The 27,551-nt window shown below is 35.3% G+C and overlaps 1 protein-coding gene across 3 annotated transcripts; it reads right to left on the bottom strand.

The window, feature by feature from the left end:
• Nucleotides 1–7,523: 7,523 nt before the first annotated feature.
• On the bottom strand, nucleotides 7,524–27,037 carry LOC18442495 (uncharacterized). 3 transcript variants are annotated; one of them, XM_088855148.1, is made up of 5 exons: nucleotides 26,327–27,037; nucleotides 15,835–15,936; nucleotides 14,951–15,563; nucleotides 8,372–8,493; nucleotides 7,524–8,284 (listed from the first exon to the last, which is right to left on the bottom strand). In XM_088855148.1, the coding sequence occupies exons 1-5, from the start codon at nucleotides 26,402–26,404 to the stop codon at nucleotides 7,988–7,990; spliced, it is 1,212 nt and encodes a 403-aa protein (XP_088711274.1). In that variant the 5' UTR covers nucleotides 26,405–27,037; the 3' UTR covers nucleotides 7,524–7,987. The 3 variants fall into 3 exon arrangements, with proteins under 3 accessions (XP_088711274.1, XP_020528086.2, XP_088711273.1); XM_020672427.2 differs by lacking the exon at nucleotides 26,327–27,037 and adding an exon at nucleotides 16,787–17,206; XM_088855147.1 differs by lacking the exon at nucleotides 26,327–27,037 and adding an exon at nucleotides 16,787–17,177 and having other exon boundaries at nucleotides 15,835–15,957.
• Between the last annotated feature and the right edge of the window lie 514 nt (nucleotides 27,038–27,551).

Raw genomic sequence — 27,551 nt, 5'->3', positions numbered from 1 at the left:
TTTTTTTTCAATGGCACATAAACCTTCCATTCTTTCTATTGATGGATTAATCACTCCATACCAATAAAAGAACTTGATCTTGTCAAAAAGAAGAAGAGTTTATTATCTTTTTGGCATATTAGAACACCAATTAGTTGATCAATGAGATTTTTAAGGTACCTATACAATTCCTCATTTTCTCGCGATATCCACGACAAGTACTCATTTTAGAAAAACCTAAATTTTTTTATAATTGTATCCATAACTAATTTTATGATTTAATATTTTGAGAAATACATATGCTATGCTTCTGTGAGAGCATATGTAGTACATCTATTCCCCCAGTCAAAAGACCTACTTGAGAGGATTATGCAAACTTGGGGAAGGACCTAAGAATCACTAGATTATTTTCAAAAGAAAAAAAAAAAAAATTGAACTTTGAGTTTTTTTAACACTTATAAATTGCCCTTAAAAAGAATGGACGGTCTCAAATTGATTTTGATATTTTCTTCTACACAATAGAGATTTCAATTGGATTTTTTATTTTTATGTTATTTATTACTGAGGTTAGTCCATGAAGATGCTACATCACAAAATTAGGGTCCTAAAATTACTCATGTATTGGGTTTTACGAGAGGGAGTAAATAGACAATATACTCTTGTGGGAATGGTGTCATTGTTCAAAATAAAATTTATACGAATCTACATCGAGTAGTAATAGCATCTAAAAAGAGGTGTACCTTAGTTTCTTCATAATGTTACAAGACCTGGGATCTACAATGAGCTAATTGAGGGTGACCTTATTGACTCTATTTATGATTTATACATTTAAAAGCATTTAGATTTATTAATGAAATTTTTAGAATGAGTTCTCAATAAAACAAAAATATTTTTAATTTTTAAAATTTAGCCTTCTATATAAATTTCTAGCCTTTAAAACAAGTACTGACATTAAAATGAATTTGAAATTTATTTTAATTGTATATCTTAATTTACTATACAATTTAGCTAATTTTCATAGGGTGCAATTTAAGAAAGGGAAAATTTTGTATAGAATCGTAATTTCTCATATTATTTCATGGCAGACCTTCTTTCTGTTTTTTCTTTCAAACCGCATAAAAAAATCCATAAGGATTTCACCGTACCCCCTCATCTCTTATCTCCCTCTTTTATTGACTTATGAACATAAAAATTTGCCCCAACAAATCTTTTTATATCATTTCAGCTCAAAAACCTTTTTAACCATAATTTTTATAATCAAAAGTCAATAAAAAAGGGAGATAAGAGATGATGAGTAGTCTACCATCAAAAGTCAATTTTCTTATGCCACTTGAAAAAAAGAAAGAAAGAAAGTCTACCGTGAAATAATACAAGAAATTATGGTTTTATAGGAAAATTTCCCTTTAAGAAATTATGAAATTATATATAAGGATGCTACCTTATATTGTAGAACTATGGATGCCCCTAAAAAATCTATCGAAAAAGGTAGTTTTAATGTTGAAAAACCCTTTGATTGATCATCTCGACATTGAGATGTATGACTATAAAAAATAAAAAGATTTTAAGTCTAAAAAATGGTGCAGTTTACAATACATTATCTACACCGTCCATTTTCAAGATTTTCATATGTTTATATATCTACTTGATTTTAACCATTTTTTAAATTTAAAAATTTATAATTAGATATAAAAATAGATTTTGAGATAATCCTAAGAATATTTTAGATCAAAATTATAGACAATGATAAAACCGTTACCTCTACGCCTATGGATGCATCCGTATGCAAACCGCATCCTTTTTTAAATTGATTGATTGAGATAGATTATCTTTTGGTTCTAGGACCTTGGTTGTATTAAAAAATGTGGAAGTTTACTAGGTAGGACACGTCCTACGCAATAAATACTCTTAAAAAGAATAAGTTGTTTGGATACCTGGAAGTATTTTTTTTTTTGTAAAATATATTATTGACGTAATACATTATCTGCAAATTGATTGTCATTGTTTGGGTAGAATTTAGATAGAACCTAAAAAATGCATTGTTTGGCTATGTGCAAAAGAAATATGAGAAATACATTATCATCATTTTTTTTATTTTTTTATTTTCTTTTTTTTGGCTTTATACCCAAAACTTTATAATTACATTAGGCGTAAGAATTAGTCACACTTTTTGTATGCCTTTGCCACTTGATTTTGGATCAAGTGCTTTCAAGATGTCAACACTTTGGAATAATATACTTTTATTATGATAAGCCATCATATTTTTTATATTTTCTTTTCTTGTACGGCTTTCGATCCTCTTCCTCCATGAAACTTCCATGGTCAAATTTAAAAGAAAAAAAGTTCGAAGAAATTTGGCTAGTAACCTATAAGTCTTTATGAAGATGTATTGTAGGAGAAATTATGCTGGGCATTGAAGGAGATTGAAGAGGTAAATCAATTTTTTTAAAAAAAAATAATTCAATCACACTGATATTTGATGATTCTCTATGAGTGAACTCAAATATTTCAAATTTATCAACAAATAAAAGCAGTAAAACAAAAAAAATAAAGCCAAAAAATTAAACAGACTAATCTTAACACACAACCCAAATCATTTTTTTTTTTTGAAAAATAGCTACAACTGTCTTGCAGAACCCAAAAAATAAATCTGAAATAAACAATAGCTACAACTGTGATTGCAAAAGATGTGGCAGGAGCTGCAAAAATTTTAGCTACTAGTTGAAGAAGATGAGGTTGTAGTGTGATTTTTTGAGCTTTCGCTTGGCTAGTATTGGGTTTTAGCTCTGCTAGTTGAAGAAGATGAGGCTGTGGTGTGATTTTTGGGGTTTTAGCTCTCCTAGTTGAAGAAGATGATGTTGTGGTGTGATTTTTTTGAATTTTAACTGCGAATTGAAGAAGATAGGGATGTTACGTGATTTTTGAGGTAAAAAAGCTATCGATAAATTTTAGCTTCAAGTTGAAAAAAATAAGTTGTGGTGTAATTTTTCGGGTTTTAGCTGCGAGTTGAATAAAATGGGAATGCTATGTGATTTTTTAGGAAAAGGAAAAAAATAGGCTGTGGTGTAATTTTTCGGGTTTCAGCTGCCAGTTGAAGAAGATAGGGATGTTATGTGATTTTTGAAGTAAAAGAGGTATTAATTGTAAAAGATAGTGTTACAGCTCGGTAGCTGCTAATTTTTTAGGAGCTATTTATTGCATAAAATAGGAAAATAGGGTTACCGTATTTTAGCGCATAGTTAAAGATTTTTCTTGTGGTTTATTAGATTTTTTTTTTTTTTAATTGAAAGCGGAAAATAGGGTTACCGTGTTTTAGCGGTTAATTGAAGATTTTTCTTGTAGTTTATTAGATTTTTTTAGTAAGAGGTCACTGCATTTTGCTGCTAAACTTTTTTTCTTGTGGTTTATTAAGAGGTCACTGGATTTTTTTGGAGAGCATACGTGCCCTAAAAATTTCCCTCAATTACCCGTCAAACAAATAATAGATTTTTTATCCTAGATTTTACCCGATTACCAGTCAAACACGTAATAAATTTTTTATCCTAGATTTTACCCGATTACCCGTCAAACACGTAATAGATTTTTCACTCTTCACCGTACGTAATAGATTTTTTGATTTTTGAAAAATCTCGAATCATCTTGTTTTCATTCTATTACCATTAAAATTTACCCCAACAATCTAAATGTGATATTTCCGTGTAATCTATTTTCATATATTTCCCAGTTCCCAAACACCCCCTGAAAAAAGAGTTTTACATAAGCCAAACAGTTTTACATGAGCAAGCGGACATAAAAGCCCCTTGACCCACGAACGTCCTAAAACGGACGTTGTGTAAAGTGCCCTCAGCAAAATACTGTAAAAGAACCCTCCATTAACAAAGTACAGTTTTAAATTTTAAATTTCATATTTATATTCGTGATTACCTTGACCTAGATCATAAAGCCCTAAGAATTGGACCACAAATCTATCTTGAAGATGAAATTTAGAAAAAGCACGCATGTATACATATGAGTCCGCTGACATAGAAACCCCATCCCACAATAACTACCCTTGAGAGATATAAACGATTTTTTGGCAAGCGTCCCATACATGCGCTCTCATGGGATCAAACCATATGATAACTCCCAAGGATACGAACCTAAGGCCCTGTTTGGGTACATGAATTTTAAGGCATAGACTCCGAATATCTTGGATTTTGCCAAAATCTACTACTTAGATTGCTTAATGACTAGGATACTTAAAATCGGAAAATCAAAATCATAAAAAAAAATCATATTTTTCCATGATTTCATTTCCACACCAAAACATGTTGTTTTGCATTTCCAAGACCCATGGATTTCACTCTTGACTCCCTCCTGAAACATAAGGAGCATTTGGTAGGTATAAAAATTTTAGCAAGAAAATACTTAAATTTTTTAATAAATTTTCTAAAGAGAGAAACTCTCTAAACATTTGAGAGAGAGAAGCTATCTCAAATTTTAACTTTGAGAGAGAAATTATGTTAAATTTTAGAGAGAGAAAGCACCAATTTTTTTAAAGAGAGATGAACTATTTCAAAATTTTAGAGAGAAAAACTATCTTCAAAATTTTAAAGAGAGAAACTATCTCAAAATTAAAATATTAGAGAGAAAGTATGTTACAATTTTAGAAAGAGAAAATATGTTAAAATTTTAGAGAAAGAAAGTATCAATTTTTTTAGAGAGATGAACTACCTCAAAATTTTAGATAGAGAAACTATCTCAAATTTGAACTTTTAGATAGAGAAAGTATATTAACATTTTAGATAGAGAAAGTACGTTCATATTTTAGAGAGTACCAAATTTTTTTAAACAACAGAAACTCTCAAGTTTTTAGAGAGAGAAGCTATATCAAATTTTAAATTTTTTTAAAAAAACTATCATATTTTAGAGAGAGAACGTTGATGCAAATTTTAGATAGAAAAACTATCTCAATTTTTTAGAGGAAGAAACTATTTGAAAACTTTTAGAGAGAAACAATCTCATATTTTAAGTTTTAAAAAGAGAAACTACAAATCTTAAATTTTAGAGAGAAGCACTTTTAAAATTGTAGAGAGAAAGAGTATTCTTATAGTTTTAAAGAGAAATTATTATAAATTCTAGAAAGAAAAACTGCCAAACAAAATTTAGAGAGATAAATGTCTTCTTTTTTTAGAGAAAAAACTGTCGAATTTTGATTTTGAATTTTAGAGAGAAACTATCTCGAATTTATAATTTTAGAGAAAGAAAATATATTAAAAATTTAAAGATAAAAATTATATCAAATTTTAGAGAGAAATTAACAAAAAAAATTTAAAGATATAAGCTATCTCAAAATTTTTGGAGAGAGATACTATCACAAAAAAATTTAAAGATAAACTATCTCAAAATTTAAGTTTTAGAGAAAATAAGTATCTCAATTTTTAAACTTTAGAGTGAAAAAGTATAGCCATTTTTAGAGAGAGACTATATAAAATTTTAAAGAGAGAAGCTATTTCAAAATTTTAATGAGAGAAACTATCTCAAACTTGAAATTTTAGAGAGAGAAAATATCTTAAAATTTAAAAAAATAAATGTATCAAATTTTAAAAAGCGATAGTACATAAAATTCTTTAAAAAAAAGAAACTCTCATAAATTTTAAAGAGAATTTATCTCAAATTTTAGCTTTTAAAAAGAGAAAGTATCTTAAAATTTGAGAAAACAATTATATCATATTTAAATTTAAGAGAACAATTATATCATATTTTAGAGAGTGAAACTACTTAAAAATGTTTAGAGAGAGAAACTATCTCAAAATTATTGAATAGGGAAACTATCTCAAGTTTTAAGTTTTAGAGAGAGTATATTAAAATTTTAAAAAGAGAAACTCTATTCAATTTTAAAAGGAGTAAAGCACCTAAAAATTTTAGACAGATAAATTATCTCAAAATTTTTAGATGGACAATTTCAGATTTTTAATTTTATATAAAAAATATATCAAATTTTAGAGAGAAACCATATCAATTTTTAGATAGAAAAACTATCTCAAAAATTTTATAGATACACTATCCCAAATTTTGAGTTTTAGAGAGAGAAAGCATATAAAATTTTTAGAGAGAGAAACTATATCAAGTTTTATTACCAAACAATGAACATGGAAGTGATTGCAAAGAATCCACGAATTTTGTATAGTTTATCGAAACAAGAGATTTGAAGAATCAACAAAAATCCTCGATATTGAAAATCCATAATTTTCTTTAAGATTTCAAATATCTAAGATTCCTAATTTCCTCTTATCCAAACAGATCCTAATTATATTTTATTGATAGAGAGATTAATGATCCACCATATAAACAAGGCATAAAATTTAAATGGGAAAAATTTATATAGAGTTGAGGCTATAAACAATCAAACTAAAACCCATCTCAAAAATTTCACTAAAATAGGTTATTTTGATACCCAAATATCCCCAAATTGATCATCGAACATCAAGATGCATGAACATAAAAATAAAAAAATAAAAAATTAGATTTCAAATTTTCGAAATAACGCACCTTGTAATACAGTTTTGAACCGACTATTTTCAAGATATTTAAGTTTTCAAGATATTTAAGTTTTTATAGATCGACTCGATCTACACTATTTTTAAAGCTTTAAATATTATAATTAAAATGTATTTTAAAGCTATCCCATAGATTTCCAATATTGAAACTACATTTCTCAACACTTTTTTTGAAAGTACACTTTATAGTCTCGACTCCATAAAAACCGCACCCAAATTAAATTGTCTTTTTCTTATAATACGCAATATTATACTATCATTTTAAATATACAAGTACAATATGATACACATATTACATCATTCAAAGCCATATCACACTATTGTACTCTCTCACTTTTTTTTATCTTTGGGGATCTTAATAAATAACCGAACCTGATTTTTCCTTATTAATATAACCAAAAGATGAGAAACCTAAGTGGTGTTTTACATATAATAGATATAGTAGATTTATACAACACCAGTGGGCTTAAGAATCAAAATAAAAAATTATGAAGCCTGAGATTAACTCAAAATTTTAAAAGATATAAACCAAAAACTTTTGAAATTTCCTTTTAAGAACAATTGTTTCATTGTAGAAATGCGGTCCAAAAGTATAAAGCATCCAAAATAGATAAACACTTGGAACTAAAGGTCTAAATATTTTCTTAATATAATTATTATTTCTAGTTTTCGTATTTTATTTATTTTTCATAATCTCCATGTTTAACTCTAAAAATTATGATCAAATTATATTTAAAAAATATATTTATTGTCAAGCCCGCATTTTCTTAATATAATTATTATTTATAGTTTTCAAATTTTATTTATTTTTCATGATCTCCATGTTAACTCTAAAAATTAGGATCAAATTATATTAAAAATATAATTGTCAAGCCCGCATTTCTACAATATGCATGCGGCGCCACACGCTAACCGGGTCCTTAAAACTAATCACCAATCAGTTGCTTCACAATGAAATCGTACTAGTATTACTCATTATTTTGTGCTCCCGCGGGAGCAAACTACCCATTTACTCCCTCGGGCAAAAACCATAAGAACTTTTAAGATCACGAAATTCTTACACAATTGTCACGCGAGGGAGCAATCATATACTATTGTCACGCGAGCGCATACATAGATGAACCTTTAGCATTTCTCTCCTTAAAGGTAGAGACATGTGAGAGCTGGAATTTAATGATTGCTCAAATTCCTAGGCCGACCCAGCCAAATAGGCCCGGTCCTTGGCCTAGGTCCAGACCTGACCAGAGAGAGGCCCAACGGCCGTGGTGCTCTTAAGGCCGGGCCGAGCCGAGCCAGGCCGACCAGGCTGGGCGTGTATACGTGCAATCAACGGACATACCATATGATTAGCACAAAACCAAAAATCATCCATGCAAACGACAATGCGAAATGCGGTGACTAAAGGAAAATACGAATCCAACAGGTCGATCACAAGAGGAATGTAAAGCCCAATGAGGAACTATCTATCAAAATCAAAACCCAGGGCTATGGGATGAACGACCCCTGGAAGACCGATGAGATGAGGCAGCCTCCTGGTCATCTGCTCTTGGTCGTGATGTACTCTCCACCTTACGAGACCCTCCTGCTCCTACTCGTAAAGAACAACCAGATATGGCTAGGCTCTGCGTGCGCTCCAAAGGAGGAGGACGAGGGCATCGGGCTAAGGCACGATCTATGATCGGAGAGGGGTCGGACCCTCCGATAGCCAACGCTGTCTCCAAGGCAATCACGACGGCTGCACTGCTCGCATGCTCATGTAAGGCATGGTCCTGGCCAAGGAGAGTAAGGGGGCAAAATAAAAAGAAGTGGGAAAGAAAGAAAAAAGAAAGAAAGAAAAAAGACATGAAAATACATACCCTCTCAGCTCGGAGCCTCTGGCACTCGGACCAATAAAGAATGACCCGAGAACGCAACCGCTCAAACTCGCTAGTCGAAGGCCCCTGAGAAGTCTGCGGAACTGGGAGAATACCCAGAGATGCTGCACGTGGGAACATACAAGCCAATGAAAGAGATGTCACGATCAGGAAGATCCCGACGAAGGGAGTCCCTCACGCTCCGCCTGGGATCGACTCTAAACCACCTCCTAATTCTGCCCCTATAACTGAATATACTGCCCCTGCAACTGACTCAATCTCGACCGGAGATCATCGTGCTCAGCCTGCACACCGGTAAGAACCAACCTCGCCTCCTTGCCTTTGCTCTCTAGGAAGGGCCTTGCCCAATAACTCCCGAACCTCCCCCCCAGACGGAACAATCATCTGGAGGTGGGTCACAAAGAAGGGGCTCTCCATCGACCCCTAAAATCCGAGTCACTTCCTCTAAAGTGATGCCAGTCTCCCCACAAGGAAAGGGGAAGGTCCCGGTCTCAGGGTGGAACCTATGGACTAAGGCACTGATAAGCGCCATATCTAAGGGGAAGGCATCGATCCGACAAACCTGCCATAGCCCTATATCCATGACCTCCCTAATCAACCTATGAGGCAGAACCCTAGCCCACCGATGGACTCCACACAGATGACTAGTAGAAGAGAGAGGGGTAGGCTGAAGCAATGGGGAAAATGAAAATCAAAACAAGGGTCAAAACTCAATTAATACTCATTAAGCCAATCCAACCCGAATTCAGGGGTAGGAAGAAAGCCCAAATAAAGAAACCCAAGCCCACTTTAATATGCCTCAAATCGGGACAGTCCTGATCCAAGGGTCATCCAAAACCCAAATAGAGAAACCAAGACCAAGATCGTTCTTGGGGTCGAGGGAAAAATGTAACTCAAGAAATTTATACCCCTGAAACGTCACCGCTATTCAGAAATAGCACTAAGACCCTTGACGCCACTCGCAGGGCCGCTGGCGGCATTCTCATGGATGACTGTGGCTCATCAACAGAGAACGTACAAAATGGGCTAACTCGTCTGAGGAACCCTATGAGCCGCAGCCTTGAGCGCCAGTCGAAACCCTGCCAACGCCATTCCCATTGGCGATGACGGTCCAACATTGGGAAATTATGAGTAGGCGGGTACCGGCTGAATGGTAGCCGGTAACCCACCAAGTTGGGCGGAACTCTCAACACTAACAATGGGGAACATCATGGTTGCCATTTCCGACAAAACCTCTGGCCACTTTTGACGCAGCCGAAAATTGCAAATCTGGCAAACCCAAATTTCCAAAACCCAAAAAATCGCTCATTACATTTGGGGATTTCAATCCCAAAAGAATCACAATGCCCAAGATCCTCGTATCCACAAGAACTTTCGAAATAAAAGGAGAAAAATAGGATAATTCGCAAGCTCGCATCAAATGAAGATAAGGTTTCCAACATACCTTATTCGTTTTCAAACTAGCTCCTATATGACGCCCTTCAAACACCCAAGGATTTTCCGACCCCTCCTCGTTCGCCATCGATGCAAAGCGAACAAAATGATGGTCCCTAAGCTTGACTTTGGGTGGGGCTAACAAATCCGGAGCCAAGACTCTGACGACTTTTGGAACTCCAGAAGAGAGAGAGAGAGAGAGAGAGAAATGGCAAGGAAAGGACAACCCCACCAAAATTTAAAAAAGGCCACTATGGTTCTAATTGAAGGAAGGAAGAAAAATGAGGGCGAGTTGGGGGTTTTATAAAGGTTTCCTTGTCATAGTACACAACCTTTAAACCCGCTGCACAAGCCTGGACAGCTTCTACCTCTAAGCCTGAGGTTCAAAAGAGTACACTCCTTTATCCCTTGGAGACCTAATCGTAGCATGCGCCCTATAAAGAGTGCTTTCGCATTTGGTGTTGATGGAGGAGGAACTGAGAAACCGACTGCAGCGAGAATGGAATGAGAATATAAGAAAGAGAATGCCTCTCAAAACTCAGATATCTTTCCGACATCTCCTCTCTAAGAATGTAACCGGGAACGTCGGAAAGGTCCCTAAACTTCGAGAACAAAGTCGAGAGCACTCCGGAGGATTCTAAATAGTGCGGTCCGTAGTTCTGAACTATCGAGAAATTACCTCCGGAGCTGGAGAGTGAAGTCTGCAGTTCTAGACTATCGCAAAATCACTTCCGAAGAGCCTCGTGAGAGCTGTCCAAGTTTAGAAAGATAGATAGAGTATGAGAGAAGTAGATTTATAAGAGATGAGAAAAATAGAAGAAAGAGAGAAGAGAGAGAAAAGAAAGAGAAAGAAGAGAAAGAGGACCTAAGATGGCTTGGGTTTGTACGCATCTATGAGGATCCCTTTTGAGTGCTCCTCAGAAATATGTCTTAACCTTTTTGGGGTTAAGATTAGGGTCTAAGTCTAAGATGAATAGACCTAGGTGGGTTAGGGTGGTGTATGAGATAGGGTGTATGGTGATCTAAAGTGAGGTGTATGGTGTAGGGAGTAGGAAGTTGGGAAAGCTAGGGAGTAAAACATTTAAGGTTCAAGGTAGTAAGGAGTTTGAGGTTCTACGGAGTTGGGAGTTTGATGGGGGGTTTGGAAGTTGGGAGTTGGATGAACTGATAAATAAGAGATGCTATGAGAAAGAAATGATAATATAAGAAAGAGACGACCTCTCAAAACTCCATGCTCTCTACAAAGAGGTAACCGGGAACGTTGAAAAGGTCCCTAGACTTCGAGACCAAAGTCAAGAGCACTCTGAAGGATTCTAGATAGTGCGGTTTATAGTTCTAGACTGTCGAGAAATCACCTCCAAAGCTGGAGAGTGAATTCTGCAGTTCTAGACCATTGCGAAATCACTTTCGAAGAGCCTCGCGAGAGCTGTCCAAGTTTAGAAAGATAGAGTACGAGAGAAGTAGATTTATAAGAGAAGAGATAAATAGAAGAGAGAGAGGACTTAAGCAAGCTTGGGTTTGTGCGCACCTTTGAGGATCCCTTTTTAGCGCTCCTTAGAAAGATGTCTTGGCCTTTGGGGTCAAGGTTGGGGTCTAGGTCTAAGATGAATAGACCTTAAGTGGGTTAGGGTAGCGTATGAGATAGGGTATATGGTGATCTAAGGTGAGATGTATGATGTAAGGAGTAGGAAGTTGGGAAGGCTCGAGACTAGGAAGTTTAAGGTTCTAAGTAGTAGGGAGTTTGAAGTTCTAAGGAGTTGCGAGTTGGGAGTTGTAAGTGTGGGGCTTGGAAGTTGGGAGTTGGATGAACAGAGAAATAAGAGATGCTATGAGAATATAAGAAAGAGAATGCTTCTCAAAACTCAGACATCTTTTCGATGTCCCTTCTCTAAAGAGATAACCGGGAACGTTGGAAAGGTCCCTAGACTTCGAGACCAAATTCAAGAGCACTACATAGGATTCTAGATAGTGAGGTCCGTAGTTCTAGACTATCGAGAAATCACCTCCGAAGCTAGAGAGTGAAGTCTGCAGTTCTATACTATCGCAAAATCACTTCTAAAAAACCTCACGAAAGCTGTCCAAGTTTAGAAAGATAGAGTATGAGAGAAATAGATTTATAAGAGATGAGAGAATTAGAAGAGAGAGAAGAAAGAAACAATAGTGAGAGAGAGAGGACCTATGCAGGCTTGGGTTGGTGCGCACCTTTGAAGATCTCTTTTGAGCGCTCCTAAAAAAGATGTCTTGGCCTTTGGAGTTAGGGTTGGGGTCTAAGTCCAAGATGAATAGACCTAAGTAGGTTAGGGTAGTTTATCAAATAGTGTATGGTGAACTAAGGTGAGGTGCATGGTGTACGAAGTATGAAGTTGGAAAGGCTAGGGAGTAGGAAGTTTAAGGTTCTAAGTAGTAGGGAGAGTGAGGTTTCAAGGAATTGGGAGTTGGAAGCAAGGGGTTTGGAAGTTGGGAATTGGAAGTAGAAGGTTTAGAAGTTGAAAGTGAGAAGTTTGGAAGTCGGGAATTGGAAATAGGAGGTTTGGATGTTGAGAGTTAGAAGTGAGAAGTTTAGAAATTAGGAGTTGGAAGTCCAAGGGCAATTACCCAAATTGGTAAAATTTTATCTCTCCTCTCTTGAAGTTAAAAGCTCCAAGCAACTAGGCATTAAGGGGGAAAACCCCAATTTTTTATTATGCTTCAAAACTTAAGTTTACAAGTAACTTGAGTTCCTTGTATAGAGGAACCACCAAACAAAGGTTGAGTTCCTTGTATAGAGGAACCACCAAACAAAGGTAGAAAGCACAAAAACTACAAAAACATTTTACGAATTAAAATATTAATCCCATTTTTTAACCAAATGACCAAAGCTCTATACTATGTGTAAAGGCTTAAGTTTCTCTGAAGAGACTCTTATGACTATTAATTGATATGAATATAAAAACTTGTCTTTTATAGACAAATTATAAATGACACTAATAGAAATTAAATCATAAACTTACCATAAAATACAGAACGCCCCTAGGCACATTTCAACAAATGATAAAATCATCCATCCATGAGGACCTCTTGCCATTTGCTAGGCCTCGAAAGCTTTTTTAAACGCTTACGATGGTAATTTGGGCGATCAATCGTCGTAGAATCGATGCTTGAACTTTTACGTACGTTTTGATACCCTTTGGGCGTCTTGAAACGGATTTTTTTAAAAAAAACCCAAAATCATATCAAGTTCCGTAAACTTGTGATTTTTCGACCACCACTCCGATACGACTTATGAAGTTCCAAGCCTTCATTTTTTATCACAAATTGAAGAGGATATTATCACGATCGTTTTGCAATAAATTTCGTCCAATTTGATCTTTGTTTGATCATGTTCCAATTTTGAAAAGTCACCGAAAAATGGGATTCTGACGATCGAAAAATATATCATTTTCGACCTCAAAATTCATATCATCCGGCCTCCGATCATACATAAAAATTATACCAAACCGTAGCTCTTCAACGCACGGTCACAACCGACCCATACTTACAACAATCCGACACCGGGATCTTGAGCCATGGCCTCTCAAAGAATTAAGAGGTTCTTTTATAAAATCGGAATTTTCATATTTCGAGCTCATCTTCTCCTCTTTAGAAATTCTCTCATTTCGGGCCACGCCATGACACGTGCCACATGTCACAACGATTGAGTCGTCAAGATCTAACCCGTGTTCGAATTTGGACTTAATTAGACTCAAAACTAGCAAGTCATGAGCAATTGAAAATCATCATGAATGAGAAAATACACTTTTTGTAAATAAAAATTGGTTCGCTGAAACTACACCGCAATAATATAGAACCTACCTTTTTAGGGTAACTTAACCCTCGAATGGTCTTGAAAGATCCAATTGAACCGAAATTTGGTACATGGGGGTTTTCGACGTTTTGGATCCAATGACGGTAGTCTAGTACTATTATAAGACCCAAAAGATAGGGTTTGTAGTTGTAAGGTCAATTTTTAGTATGATAGAAACTTGATTTGCAAGCTTGATTGTATCAAAACTTATCAGAACACGACAAAACGTTATAGGTGTCCTTATAGTATCCCAAACTACCCACTCATGCAATTTGAAACCATTCTGACGCTTTTTTAGAGGTCGCTCAATTTTAGACTTATTGCTGCAGTGTTCCCGTAATCTAGCGGTGTCTTGGGTACCAGCAGAACCACGTTCTACGGGCTCTCTTTATTTGCCTCGGGAATACAAGTACATAAAAAATGACGTATAATAATGTATGTATATTTTCTTTCTTAAAATCGTATGTATAGGCTTGAAGGTTCGAATCAAGGGTATTCAGCTTAGCTCTTACGCTGATGTAAATTGTAACAGAAGTTTATGCCTCTGGAACTCTTCCATTCCGAATAATATATGTAAAACTTGTGTTTCTATGATATGAAACACATGGACGAATTTGACCCCGAATGTGCTTGCCCTCTGGTTGTTCATTTGGAATCATGATTTGTTAAACATTTTAAGTTAATGCGGCACATTTTTCGGTGCTACCACTCCCTAAAAATTAAAAATTCATAGTATAATAAGATCCATATGATCATGGTAACGCTACATGCATAAGAGTCTTCAACATCCAACCAATGGTTGAATAGTGATGGATGGAGATTAGATCATACAAATGAATTATTTATGCTACTCCCTGATAATTAAAAAGTTATAGTATGGTATCATCCATATGATCATAGTAACGCTACATTCATAAAAGTCATCAGCATCCAACCAATGGTTGAATGGTGATGGATGGAGATTAGACCATACAAATGAATAATGGGAAGTTTGATGGAACTCAATTTTTTGGGCTACTCCCTAATAATTAAAAAGTCATAATATGGTATGATCCATATGATCATGGTAAGGCGACATTCATAAGAGTCATCAGCATCCAACCAATGGTTGAATGGTGATGGATGGAGATTAGATCATACAAATGAATAATGGGAAGTTTTGTGGAACTCAATATCTTTCATTCAACTTCCAACCTGTTCATGTGGCGGTGATGGCTCCTATGAGGCTATGACCATGTCTTAAGATGACCATATGGATCATACTATACTTTTTGAATGATAAAAAGAATAGTCAGGAAACTCACTTGCTATCTGACTTCTCCTATCTCGAACTTTCATAGCCAACACCTCAGCTTGTGCTGCTTCTTTCTGAAAGTGTGCATCCTTAGCCTCAGCATGTGCCTTCAACACCTCTGCTTGTGTTGACTTAGCGTCGGCTTGTGCCCTCAGGCATAGCTCCTTGACCTCAGCTTGTGCCCTTGATGCATTTGCATGCTCCTCCTCTTTTTGAGGGTGCACCTCCTCCAAACTTCGGCGCAAGAATGCAATTTGGTCTTGAGCTTCATATAAGGCTGCATTCTTCTGCGAGGCCCACTTTGAAGCCCTCTCTATAACCCTCATTGCCATAACATCCAAGGCCTCATCGACCATTTTATCAACCTCTACCGTGGACGCAAAGGAGTCATCATTCATTGCAGCCCATTCTGGTGATGCAGAGAAGGCCACTTTCCTCTTTGATTTCCTTGTCTCCCATGTTGTCTCCAAATCCACTTCATGCCTCTCCTTCCTAATAGAAGACTTCTGAGTTGTCACCCTCTCACTTAAAGCACAGATATCGTCATTCAAATGATGAATCATGCTTAAATCAGAGTCCATGGGTTCATTTGAACCAACCCCATCAACTACATATGCTGGATTCTGCAAATCATGTAGTTTTATGAGTTATCACAAGAGAGAGCAAATCCTTAGCTTCATCATACCTAGCTTAAGTCAATTAAAATGAAGCTATGTATTTGCCAAAAAGACAACACCAAATACTAATATAAAAGGGGATCAACCTAGAGCAAAATTGTAAATATTAGATACTAATAAACATAAAGAATCAAAACACACCAAATGAAATAAGAAAAACAAACTTCACTAATGAAAATAACACACAGCAAAAGAAAGAAGGACATAAATAACCAACCTGAGGCGGCTCTGGTTCCCCTGGCCCCTTAATGGCCACTCTTTCACCTGAGCAAATTGCACTTTGATTTGGTTGTCCTTGCAAAGCATCTCTTACCAAACCCTGTGAACCATGTGAATAACCCTAAAATCATTCAGAAATCAGTTTGTCTATATGACTACTGTTTTCAACTTTTCATGACTAAATAATGAACAAAATAAGGAAATAAATGGATTTCATGAAAATGCATCAACACCCAAAGAAAAACATGGAAGTGTCTGTAGATTGTAGTACTGATTCTTCTTTGGTTTCACACAAAGAATATCCTCAAAAACCAATTTCATAGCTACTGACACGAACAAAAATGAATTTTCTAACAGTACGGCAGCCAAACTACCAAGAAACCGACCACGCAACAAAATCTACTGCACGAAAACCAAATTATGGTTTATCTAAATAATAATTAAGATGGATTTCATTATGTTTTACAATAAATTATTAAACAAAAATCATGGTTAAAGGGAAGTGCAGATAACAAAAGCATAAAACAAGCCACCATTTACAAGGAAAGAAAAAGAAATACAAAACTCATCATTCACCGAACAACCCCATATTCATTTTAGTTTCAGTGGCTATGAAATTGCACAATGCTAGTAAAAATTAAAATAAAAACAAACATAAATAAACATTGAAAACCTTCTGTATCCACAAAACTCAGTTAAGTTACAAAGGAACACAGCTACTGCAACAAATTACAAAACAAGAAAACGAATAAAACAATGGAAAGAAAATGCTTCAAAGAAAATAAATAAATAACTAACATGTCCTTTTTAAAATAAAATTTCATATTATAGAAAGAGGCAGAGCATATCGACAAAATTTATTGGGGATTTTAGCAAAAAAGCCCATGGAAAAAAGATAATGGAACTTTCAATAGCACATGGAACACCCAATAAAACAGAAGACAAAAAACCTGATTTTTATAGCTGCTATCTTTAAGCAATGTGTACTTCAAAGAATCTGGAGATTTAGGACTTCCATAGCTATCTCTGTTCTTCTTCTCATCTCCATTACCCATACGTACCACCCGTCTCAAACCCTGGATTTTGAACTGACTCCGATCGTTTAAAAATTAGACACGATTCATGGTCGAAGTTAGCTTGGTCTCTCTCATTAAAACCCTGGTTTCATAAAACCCATTTCCGCATTTTCTTTGAAACGAGCACTTTGATGTTTTTTCAGGAAAGTTACGGTAATAATTTAAAACAAAAAAAAAAGGCCACATATATTACATGTGTCACACGGAACCATTACTCGTGGCCATTTCTGATTGAGTAAAGGCAAACATATATAACATGGATCCATTACTCGTGGCCATTTCCGATTGCGGGCTAAACCATGCGTTTTATAAATATATATATATATATCTAAAATGAGCGAACTTCAGATAATTATGTATATCGGATTCAAAAGATCACCATTAAATTTGACACATATTTTTAGAAAAGTTAAGTCACACCTATGTTATAATTTTTTTAAAGATCTGTACAAAATTTAATAGTGATCCTTTATATCCTACATGGGTGTGGGAGGGTCTCATAGGATAATTATATATATATAAACTATCTTAGGGCCTGTTTGATAACCAGAAGCAAGAACATGAATAAAAAATTGAGTTCCCTAAAATTAAATTTTGATGGTAATTTTTTTGAGAACTTTAAGATTTTAGAGGTGGGTGGTGTACTCAGGAACCATAAACAAAACATTATTTTTTATATGAAGGTCCCTCTGGCATCGCTACAACAAACTATGGTGAGCTTTTTTTGTTGTTACAAGGCCTGAAGATCATCTTAAGTAAAGGGATCGTGGGATCTATAGTTATTGAGAGTGATTCTCTTAAAGTGATTAAATGGTCCAATGATTAGCAATCGTCCTTGGTCTCTGCATTTTATATGGTTACATTGTGATGATGGCCCTTTGTTGGTTCCATTATTATTATCATTATTACTACTACAAGTAGTAATAATTATTATCATTATTACTACTAGTAGTAGTACTAATACTACTAGTACTAATAATAATAATAGTACTACTACAACTAGCAGTACTACTAATAGTAGTAGTAGAACTAGTACTACTAGTACTAATAATACTACTATTAGTATTATTAATGCTAATAATAATACTAGTAGTAGTATTATTAGTAGTACTAGTACTACTATTAGTAGACTACTACTAGTAGTACTAGTACTACTAATACTATTAATAGTTGTATTATTAGTAGTAGTAGTTTAGTACTACTAGTACAGTACTAGTAGTACTATTATTACAGTACTAGTAGTACTACTATTACAGTACTACTATTAGTAATAGTACTAATAGTAGTATTACTATTAGTAGTAGTAGCACTAATAATAGTACTACTAGTACTAGTAGTGTAGTAGTACTAATAATAATACTAGTAGTACTATTTACTAGTACTACTATTATTATTAATATTAATAGTAGGAGTATTAATAGTAGTATTAATACTGCTACTAATAGTAGTACTACTACTATAATAGTAGTAGTACTAGTAGTACCATTAATATTACTACTAGTAGTATTACTACTAATCTAGTAGTAGTACTATTATTAGTACTACTAATACTACTACTAGTAGTATTATTAGTAGTAGTACTATTGAACTAGTACTATTATTAGTACTAATAGTAGTAGTACTACTACTATTAGTAATAGTACTATTAGTACTAGTACTACTATTAATACTAGTAGTAGTACTAGTAGTATACTATTAGTAGTACTATTACTACTAACACTAGTAGTACTAGTATTGGTAATAGTACTAGTAGTACTAGTACTGGTAATAGTACTAGTACTGGTATTAGTACTAATACTAATAGTAGTACTAGTATTACTATTAGTACCAACAATAGTAGTAATGGTACTAGTAGTACCAGTATTACTATTAATACTGCTAGTAGTAGTAAGAAATATAGAATGAAATGATTTTGAATATCGATTGATTAGTAAAAAACCTTCTCCCATTTGAAACAAGAACTCTATGTGAGAATAAAAGCTCCAAAAAGGGAATTAGGGATTTTTCTAATAGGAGATAATAGTATTTTTCCCTGGAGATGGAAAATTCGTCCACTTGGTCTGTACTGATTCCTCAATATCTACTATTGTGGAATATTCATGTGGTACCCTCTCAGATTTTGCACATGTGATACATGTTCCTTCTATTTCTACAAGTAAAGACCTTCGCATCGCGGTACTGTCGTATCAGCTTGACCTTTCATAAGCGGAGCTAGAACGAAACGGCCATAATAAAGACGCTTACTGTCTGCTTTTGAACTCAAATCAGGTTCATTGACAATTCCCAGATTGGAAGTGGCCAAAAAGAAAACATTGCCTTCCCTACCATGTACTGATTCCTCAATACCTACTATTGTAGAATATTCATGTGGTACCCAATCAGATTTTGCACATGTGATACATGTCCCTTCTATTTCTCCAAGTAAAGACCTTCGCATCACGGTACCTATCGTATTAGCTTGACCTTTCATAAGCGGAGGCAGAATGAAATGACGATAATAAAGACGCTTACTGTCTGCTTTTGAACTCAAATCAGGTTCATTAACAATTCCCATATTGGAAGTCAAATCAGGTTTATTAACAATTCCCAAATTGGAAATGGCCAAAAAGAAAGCATTGCCTTCCCTGCCATATCTTGCATCTATAGTTTTTCTGCCCTGGGGAATTTCTCTATCATTTAATAAAAGTCTGGAACCTTGGGTTACAAATTGGCAGAATACCAGCCAACATGAAACTCTTTTGAATGAAATTCAAGAAAATAACGTTCTTGAAAGATTCATAGAATTAGAATAACTATTCCTGTTGGACGAAATGATAAGGGATTATTCAGAGACCCATATACAAAAGCTTTGTATAGGAATCCACAAAGAAACGATAGAATTAGTGAAAATGTACAATCAAGATTATATCCATATAATTTCGCATTTCTCGACAAATATAATGAGTTTCGCTATTCTAAGTGCTTATTCTATTATGGGTAATGAAGAACTTGTCACTCTTAATTCTTGGGTTCATGAATTCTTCTATAACTTAAGTGACACAATAAAAGCTTTTTCTATTCTTTTACTAACCGATTCATGTATTGGATTTCATTCGCCCCATGGTTAGGAACTAATGATTGGTTCGGTCTACAAAGATTTTGGATTTAGTCATAACGATCAAATTATATCCGGTCTCATTTCCACTTTTCTTATTATTCTAGATACTATTTTGAAATGTCGGATCTTCCATCACTTAAATTCTCCTATTGGTGCCTCATAAAAAGAACTAGTGGGTTGGTGGATCATAACCCTGATGATTAATATGACATTGTGAGTGGTTCTTCTATATTCGCATAATCGGACATAAGGGAATGAATAAAGAAAAAGAATAACAAAAAAAAAGATAGAATTGAACAACCGTACATGTATTTTTTGTGCGTTACATACGGTTCTACAATGGAATCGACTCTTGGAGAAAGAGACAAATAGATCTATTAGACCCATATCTTTAGATGATTCATTTACCACCTTTTTCCTCGGAGGAGTAAAAAATACTATGATGGTTTGGTTACTTGTGAAGTTTTCATTCAGCAATCCCAAAGTTTATTTCTGATCCGATCAAATAAAAAAAAAGATCAAAAGAATAATTTTTCATTCTTTCATATACTAGAGGATTCCACTCGGAAAAGAAGGTGTTCCGTACTAACGGATTCGGGTCCATAACCATGGGTTCCAATGCAAGAGATCTTGTAGCACTTACCAATGAGACCCTATCAATTAGTCAATTCTAGGCACTAATACAATTAGATCAGCTCTTCATAGACAAACTTGGGATTTGCGATACCAGGTAAGATCCGTTCAAGATCATGGGATCCTTTTCTATCAGATAGAAAGGTCCTTTGCACAAAATGTACTTGCTCTCCATAGATCCTATGTCTCCACCTGGACCCAACGAAAAAAATTGGATCACTTCTTATGGATTCGTTGAGAATGATTCTAATCTAGTTCATGGCTTATTAGAAGGCACGCTATGGTGGGATCCTCACAGACAGAAAAAGATTGCAGTCAGTTAGTACTACTACTATTACTACTACTACTATTACTACTACTACTAGTACTATTATTAGTAGTAGTACTACTATTATTAGTACGAATAGTAGTAGTACTAGTAGTACTACTATTAGTACTAATAATAGTAGTACTAGTAGTAGTAGTACTACTACTACTACTAATACTATACTACTATTATTATTATTAGCAGTAGTTGTAGTAGTACTACTACTACTAGCAGTACTACTAGTACTAATAAATAGTATTAGTACTACTATTAGTATTAATAGTACTAATAATAATAGTACTACTAGTACTATACTATAGTACTATTATTAGTATTAATAGTAGTACTAGTACTACTACTATTATTAGTACTACTAGTACTAATAAATATTATTAATACGACTACTACTACTACTATTAGTACTAATAATACTAATAAAAGTAGTATAGTACTACTAGTAGTAGTAGTACTACTACTAATAATAGTAGTACTACTACTACTAGTAATTAGTACTATAATTTGTAGTATTATACTATTATTATTAATACTACTACTATTAGTAGTACTAATATTATTAGTACTACTATTATTAATACTACTACTACTACTAGTACTAATAGTATTAATACTATTAGTAGTAGTAATTAGTATTACTAATACTATTAGTGCTAGTAGTAGTAGTAATTAGTGCTAGTAGTAGTAGTAGTAATTAGTACTACTAATACTTACTAGTACTAATAGTAGTATTAGTACTAGACTACTATTACTAATAGTAGTCTAGTACTAATACTACTATTAGTACTAGTAAGTATTAGTAGTACTAATTACTACTAGTACTAGTACTAGTACTACTAGTACTAATATTAATACTATTGGTACTACTAATAGTCGTAGTACTAGTACTACTAATAGTAATTAGTACTACTAGTACTAATACTATTAGTAGTAGTAATTAGTACTATTAGTACTAATATTATTAGTACTAATAGTAGTACTAGCACTAGACTACTGCTAATAGTAGTAGTACTACAGTAGTAATAGTAGGAGCACTATAATAGTAGTAGCAATTAGTACTACTAGTATTAGTAGTAGTAATTAGTACTAATACTAGTACTAGTACTAGTACTAGACTACTACTAATAGTAGTAGTAGTACTATACTACTAGTAGTACTACTACTATTAGTAGTAATACTACTAGAGCACTACTAGTAACTAGTAGTAGTAGTAGTAGTAGAAGTACTACTAGTAACTATTACTAGTAGTAGAAGTAGTAGTGGTACTACTAGTAACTACTACTACTATTGCTACTACTAGTACTAGTACTACTAGTAGACACAAGTGCCCCTTTACCCACGAACGTCCTAAAATGAAAGTTGTGTAAAGTGCCTTAAACATTAAATATATATATATATATCTTCATACTCTTTATTTTTAAATTTCATTTCACAATAGATCTAAAATTTTAAAAGATATCTTGAGACCTACAGATTGTAGATTTTATTTCTTCTAACCCCTGAGTTAATTTAAGCTTGTTTTTTTTCAGCCAAACAAATTTGAAAAGACATGCATTTTCTAAAATCCATCCTCTCAAACTTCTAGAGAGAGAGAGGGCTTCATGGAGATGAGAGGTTACAGGGAGGAGAGAGAGACATGTTTGAGAAAACATGGGAGGAAATAGAGTAAGAGACACAAAAGAAAGAGAAAGAGAGAAGTTTGGAGTATATAAATGAATAGAGAGGATTGGGTTTTAGAAAAATCATATCTTTCTCACATTTGTTTAGGTTAAAAAATAGGGTTAAAGTGGTTAGGAGGTTAGAAGATACTTTTTGAAACCTTAGATTTATTAATATATGAAACCTAAAAATAAAGAGCATGAAGATATTTTTCTTAAAAGACACTCTCCATTAAAAAAATACACTTTACATTTTAAATTTCATTTTTATATTCATATCATCTTGACCTAGATCATCAAGTCCTCACAAATCTATCTTGAAAATGAATTTTAGAGAGCGCACGCATGTGTACATAGGAGTCGGCTGACATAACAACCCCATCCCACAATAACTACCCTTGAGCGATATAAACGATTTTGTGGCAAGCGTCCCATACATGCTCTCATGGGATCAAACCATATTATAACTCCCAAGGGGCAGGAACCTACTGCATTTTATTGATAGAAAGATTAAGGATCCACCATAAAAACATATTTAAGGCATAAAATTTTAATGGAAAAAATTTATATAGAGCCGAGGCTCTAAACAATCAAATTAGTGCCCATCTCAAAAATTTTACTAGAAAAGGTTGTTTTGATGCCCAAATGTCCTAAAAAATGATCACCTAGACATAAAGATGCATGAACATGAGAAAAAAAAATGGATTTCAAAATTTGAAAATAATGCATCTTGTAACACAGTTTTGAACCATCAATTTTCAAGTTTTTATAGATCTACTCGATCTACACTATGTTTGAAGCTTCAAATCTTCTAATTAAGTATGAAAATATATTTTAAGGCTATCACAAAAATTTCCAATAGTAAAACTACATTTCTCAACACTAGTTGAAGGTGCACTTTACTTTGTTTAAAGTCTGGGCTCTATACAAACTGCACCCAATTTATATTGTCATTTTAAACATCCAAAATAGTGTATGTATCAAAGGGAACACGCACTTCATTTCTTTTCTCTCATAATAATGCAATATTATACTATTAGTTCAACCCAACCTTCTAATTTTAAATATATAAGTACAATATGATACACATTACATTATTGAAATTCAAAGCAATATCACACTACTGAATTCTCACCTTTTTCTTCTTTTTTTTTTATCTTTGGAGCTCTTAATAAATAACGTAACCTTATGTTTTTCCTATTAATATAAACAAAAGACGATAAACCTAAGTGGTGTTTTGTATATAATAGATCTAGTAGATTTATACACCACCAGTGTGGTTGACAGTCAAAATAAAAAATTATGAGGCCTGAGATTAACTCAAAATTTTAAATTAGTAAACCAAAAACTTTTGATATTTCCTTTAAAAGCTATTGTTTCAGGCTGGACCACATTTCTACAATATGTGATCAAAGGTATAAAACATCCATCTTAAAGATGGATGCAAATAGATGAAAAATTGGAAATAACGGTCAAATGCTTTCTTAATATAATTATTATTTCTAGTTTTCAAATTTTATTTATTTATTATATTCATGATCCCCATATTAACTCTAAAAATTAAGATCAAATTATATTTAAAAAATATATTTATTGTCGAACCCACATTTCTACAATACACTTCAGGGGTCCTTTTAAGCAATCACCACTGATAAAATTCAAGATGCACCTTACCTCTACAGCTACGGACTACGGATGCGTCCGTATGGCAACTACACCCTTCAAGTAACCACCGCTGCACAATGAAATCGTCCTAGTATTACTCATGATTTTGTGCTACCGCGGGAGCAAACTTCCCATTTACTCCCTCAGGCAAAAACCATACGAACTTTTAAGATCTTGAAATTCATATATTATTGTCACGCGAGCGCATACATAAATAAACCTTTAGCATTTCTCTCCTTAAGGTAGTGACACGTGAGAGCTGGAATTTAATGATTGCTTAAATTCCTATTGTGCTCCTTGTAGGACTGGCCTAGGCGTGGCCCGGTCCAAACCAGGCCAAAGAGGCCCATCTCGGGCTTAGGCCTAGACCTGACCAGACCTGAGAGGCCCGACCTTGGCCCTCTTAAGGCTGGGTTGGGCCCGTCCCAGCCAACTAGGCTGGAAATCAATGGACATACACCATATAATTAGCACCAAACCAAAAATCATCCATGCAAACGACAGAATCCAAAATGTGGTGACCAAAGGAAAATACTACGAATCCAAAAGGTCAATCATAAGAGGCGTGTAAAGCCCAAAGAGTAACTATCTATCAAAATCCAGGGCTATGGGATCAAGAACGATGGGATGAGGCGGTCTCCTGGTCATCTGCTCTTGGTCGTGATGTACTCTCCACCCGACAAGACCCTCCTGCTCCTACTCTAAAGAACAACCAGATAGGGCTAGGCTCTGTGTGAGCTCCAAAGGAGGAGGTATAATCGGAGAGGGGTAGGACGCTCCAACAGCCAAAGCCATCTCCAAGGCAATCACGAAGACGCCTGCACTGCTCGCATGCTCATGTAAGGGATGGTCCTGGCATAAAAAAAAAAAAAAAAAAAAAAAAAAAAAAAAAGAAAAAAAGAAAAAAAGAAAAGGGTCGGTCAAAAAAGAAGGGGCTTCCATCAGTCCGCACCCCTAAAATTAAAATTCGAGTCACTTCCTCTAAAGTGATGCAATCTGGGAAGGTCCCGGTCTCAGGGTGGAACCTATGGACTAAGGCACCGATAAGCTCCATACCTAAGGGGAAGGCATCGATCCAACAAACCTCCCATACCTCTATATCCACGCACTCCCTAATCAACCTGGGAGGCAGAACCCTAGCCCGCCGATGGACTCCATACAGATGACTTGTAAAAGAGAGAGGGGTAGGCTGAAGCAATAGGAAAATGAGAATCAAAACCAGGGTCCCATCTCCAACTAAGTTGGTGACAGGGAAGAATGAAAGTGAAAGCCCAATCAATACTCATGAAGTCAATCCACCCCCGAATTCAGGGGTAGGACGAACAAAGGAGCAGTTACATATGAATCCATCCCTGACGTATGTCGAGGAATAGGAGAGGAATGCCCACTTTAATATGCCTCAAATAGGGACAGTCCTGATCCAACGGTCATCCAAAACCCAAATAGAGAAACCCAAGCCCAAGATCATTCTTGGGGTCGAGGGAAAAATGTAACTCAGGAAATTTATACAAACAGGCCAGGAGCACCTAAAACGTCAACGCTATTCGGAAATACACCACTCGCAGGGCCACTGGTGGCATTCCCATGGACGATCGTGGCTCATCACCGGAGGATGTCCAAAATGGGCCCAACTCGTCTGAGGCACCCTACGAGCCATAGCCTTGGGCGCCAGTCGAAGCCAACGCCATTCCCAGTGGCGATGACAGTCCGACATCAAGAAATTCCGAGCAGGCAGGTACCACCTGAATGGCAGCCAGAAAGCCCACCAAGTTGGGCGGAAATCTCAACACCGACAATGGGAACATCGGGGTTGCCACCTCCGACAGCCTCTGGCCACTTTTGACGCAAACGGAAATAGCAAATCTGGCAAACCCAAATTTCTAAAACCAAAAAAATAGCTCATTAAATTTGGGGATTTCGATCCCAAAAGAATCACAATGCCCCAAGATCCCTGGATCCACAAGAAATTTCAAAATAATAGGGGAAAAATCGGATGATTCGCAAGTTCGCATCAAATGAAGATAAGGTTTCCAACATACCTTACTCGTTCTCAAACAAGCGCCTATACGACGCCCTTCAAACACCCAAGGACTTTCCGACCCCTCCTCATCCAACATCGCTGCAACGCAAACAAAATGGTGGTCTCTAAGCTTGACTTTGGGCGGGGCTAAAACTCCAACGACTTTTGGAACTCTGGTAGAGAGAGAGAGAAATGGGCATGGGACAACCCTACCAAAAATTTAGAAAAGGCCACTAAGGTTCCAAATGAAGGAAGGATGAAAAATGAGGGTGAGTTGGGGGTTTTGTAAAGGCTCGACACAGGTTTAGCCGTAGCACGGTTCGAAAGGCGTTCCAGTGCCGCTAGACCTCGGATGCCCCCAAAAGGGCACGGAAAACATCCGAAGATTTCGTGGGCCCCCGGGACACGTGTACGTGTATCTCTAGGAGCACCCGGTTCGAGTAATTGGTAGATGACATAAACATACATATATTCGAACACCCAAGAGATTGAGATCGCAGGAATTTTAAATCACTAACCAAACTCCTTCATTCAAAGAACCCTTTTATTCAAAGGAAAAGAAACCATCATGGGATCAATACCACATTCAAGCGAGACAAATGGCTCAGGCACAAAAACAAGAAAATCCTCAGAAACCATTCTTTGTGAGATCCTGTTGTCTCTTGGCTAGTTCTAACCATTCTTAGTGAGATCATGTTGTCTCTTGGCTAGTTCTTCGTATAACATCGATAGAACCTCTATAATCACCAAGCTCATCAAATCATGAGGAAGATGAATTATGAGCCAATGACCAACCAAGGGTTGAAAGATGACAAAGGGATGATTGCTTTATTCAAAACCGTTGAGATAGCTGCTGCTCAGTATGACACAAGAAAGGGAGTCGAATATGCCAGAGTCCCTCACTCCTCTGCCTAGCAACATGAGACATGCATTTCTCTCTAAATTAGGTTCTCATCACCATGCACACACTACCACCACAGTCTCGGAGGAATGCTCCCAGGTCTTCGTGTATGACCTTAAATCACACTACCCTTACGGTCCCGGCAGCCTTACCTTAAAAGTTGCCTCTTCGGACATGGCAAAAACCCCAAAGCGCGTTACGGGTAAAAAAAGTCCAAAAAAAAAAATAGAAAAAGAAAAAATGACAAGGCTCGATAGCACCATCAGCTATCGTGAGTAAAAGATGCTATGGGCAAAAGCACCACAAAAAAAAAATCTCTCACGGGGTTTTGCGAAAATCAGAA

The sequence above is a fragment of the Amborella trichopoda genome, chromosome 13, assembly GCF_054954075.1.
Source record: "Amborella trichopoda isolate Santa Cruz 75 chromosome 13, AtrichopodaSantaCruz75HAP2 v2.0, whole genome shotgun sequence".
NCBI lineage: Eukaryota > Viridiplantae > Streptophyta > Magnoliopsida > Amborellales > Amborellaceae > Amborella > Amborella trichopoda.
The sequence above is the reverse complement of the archived record's forward strand: the minus strand, read 5'-3'. Positions and strand labels throughout refer to the sequence as shown.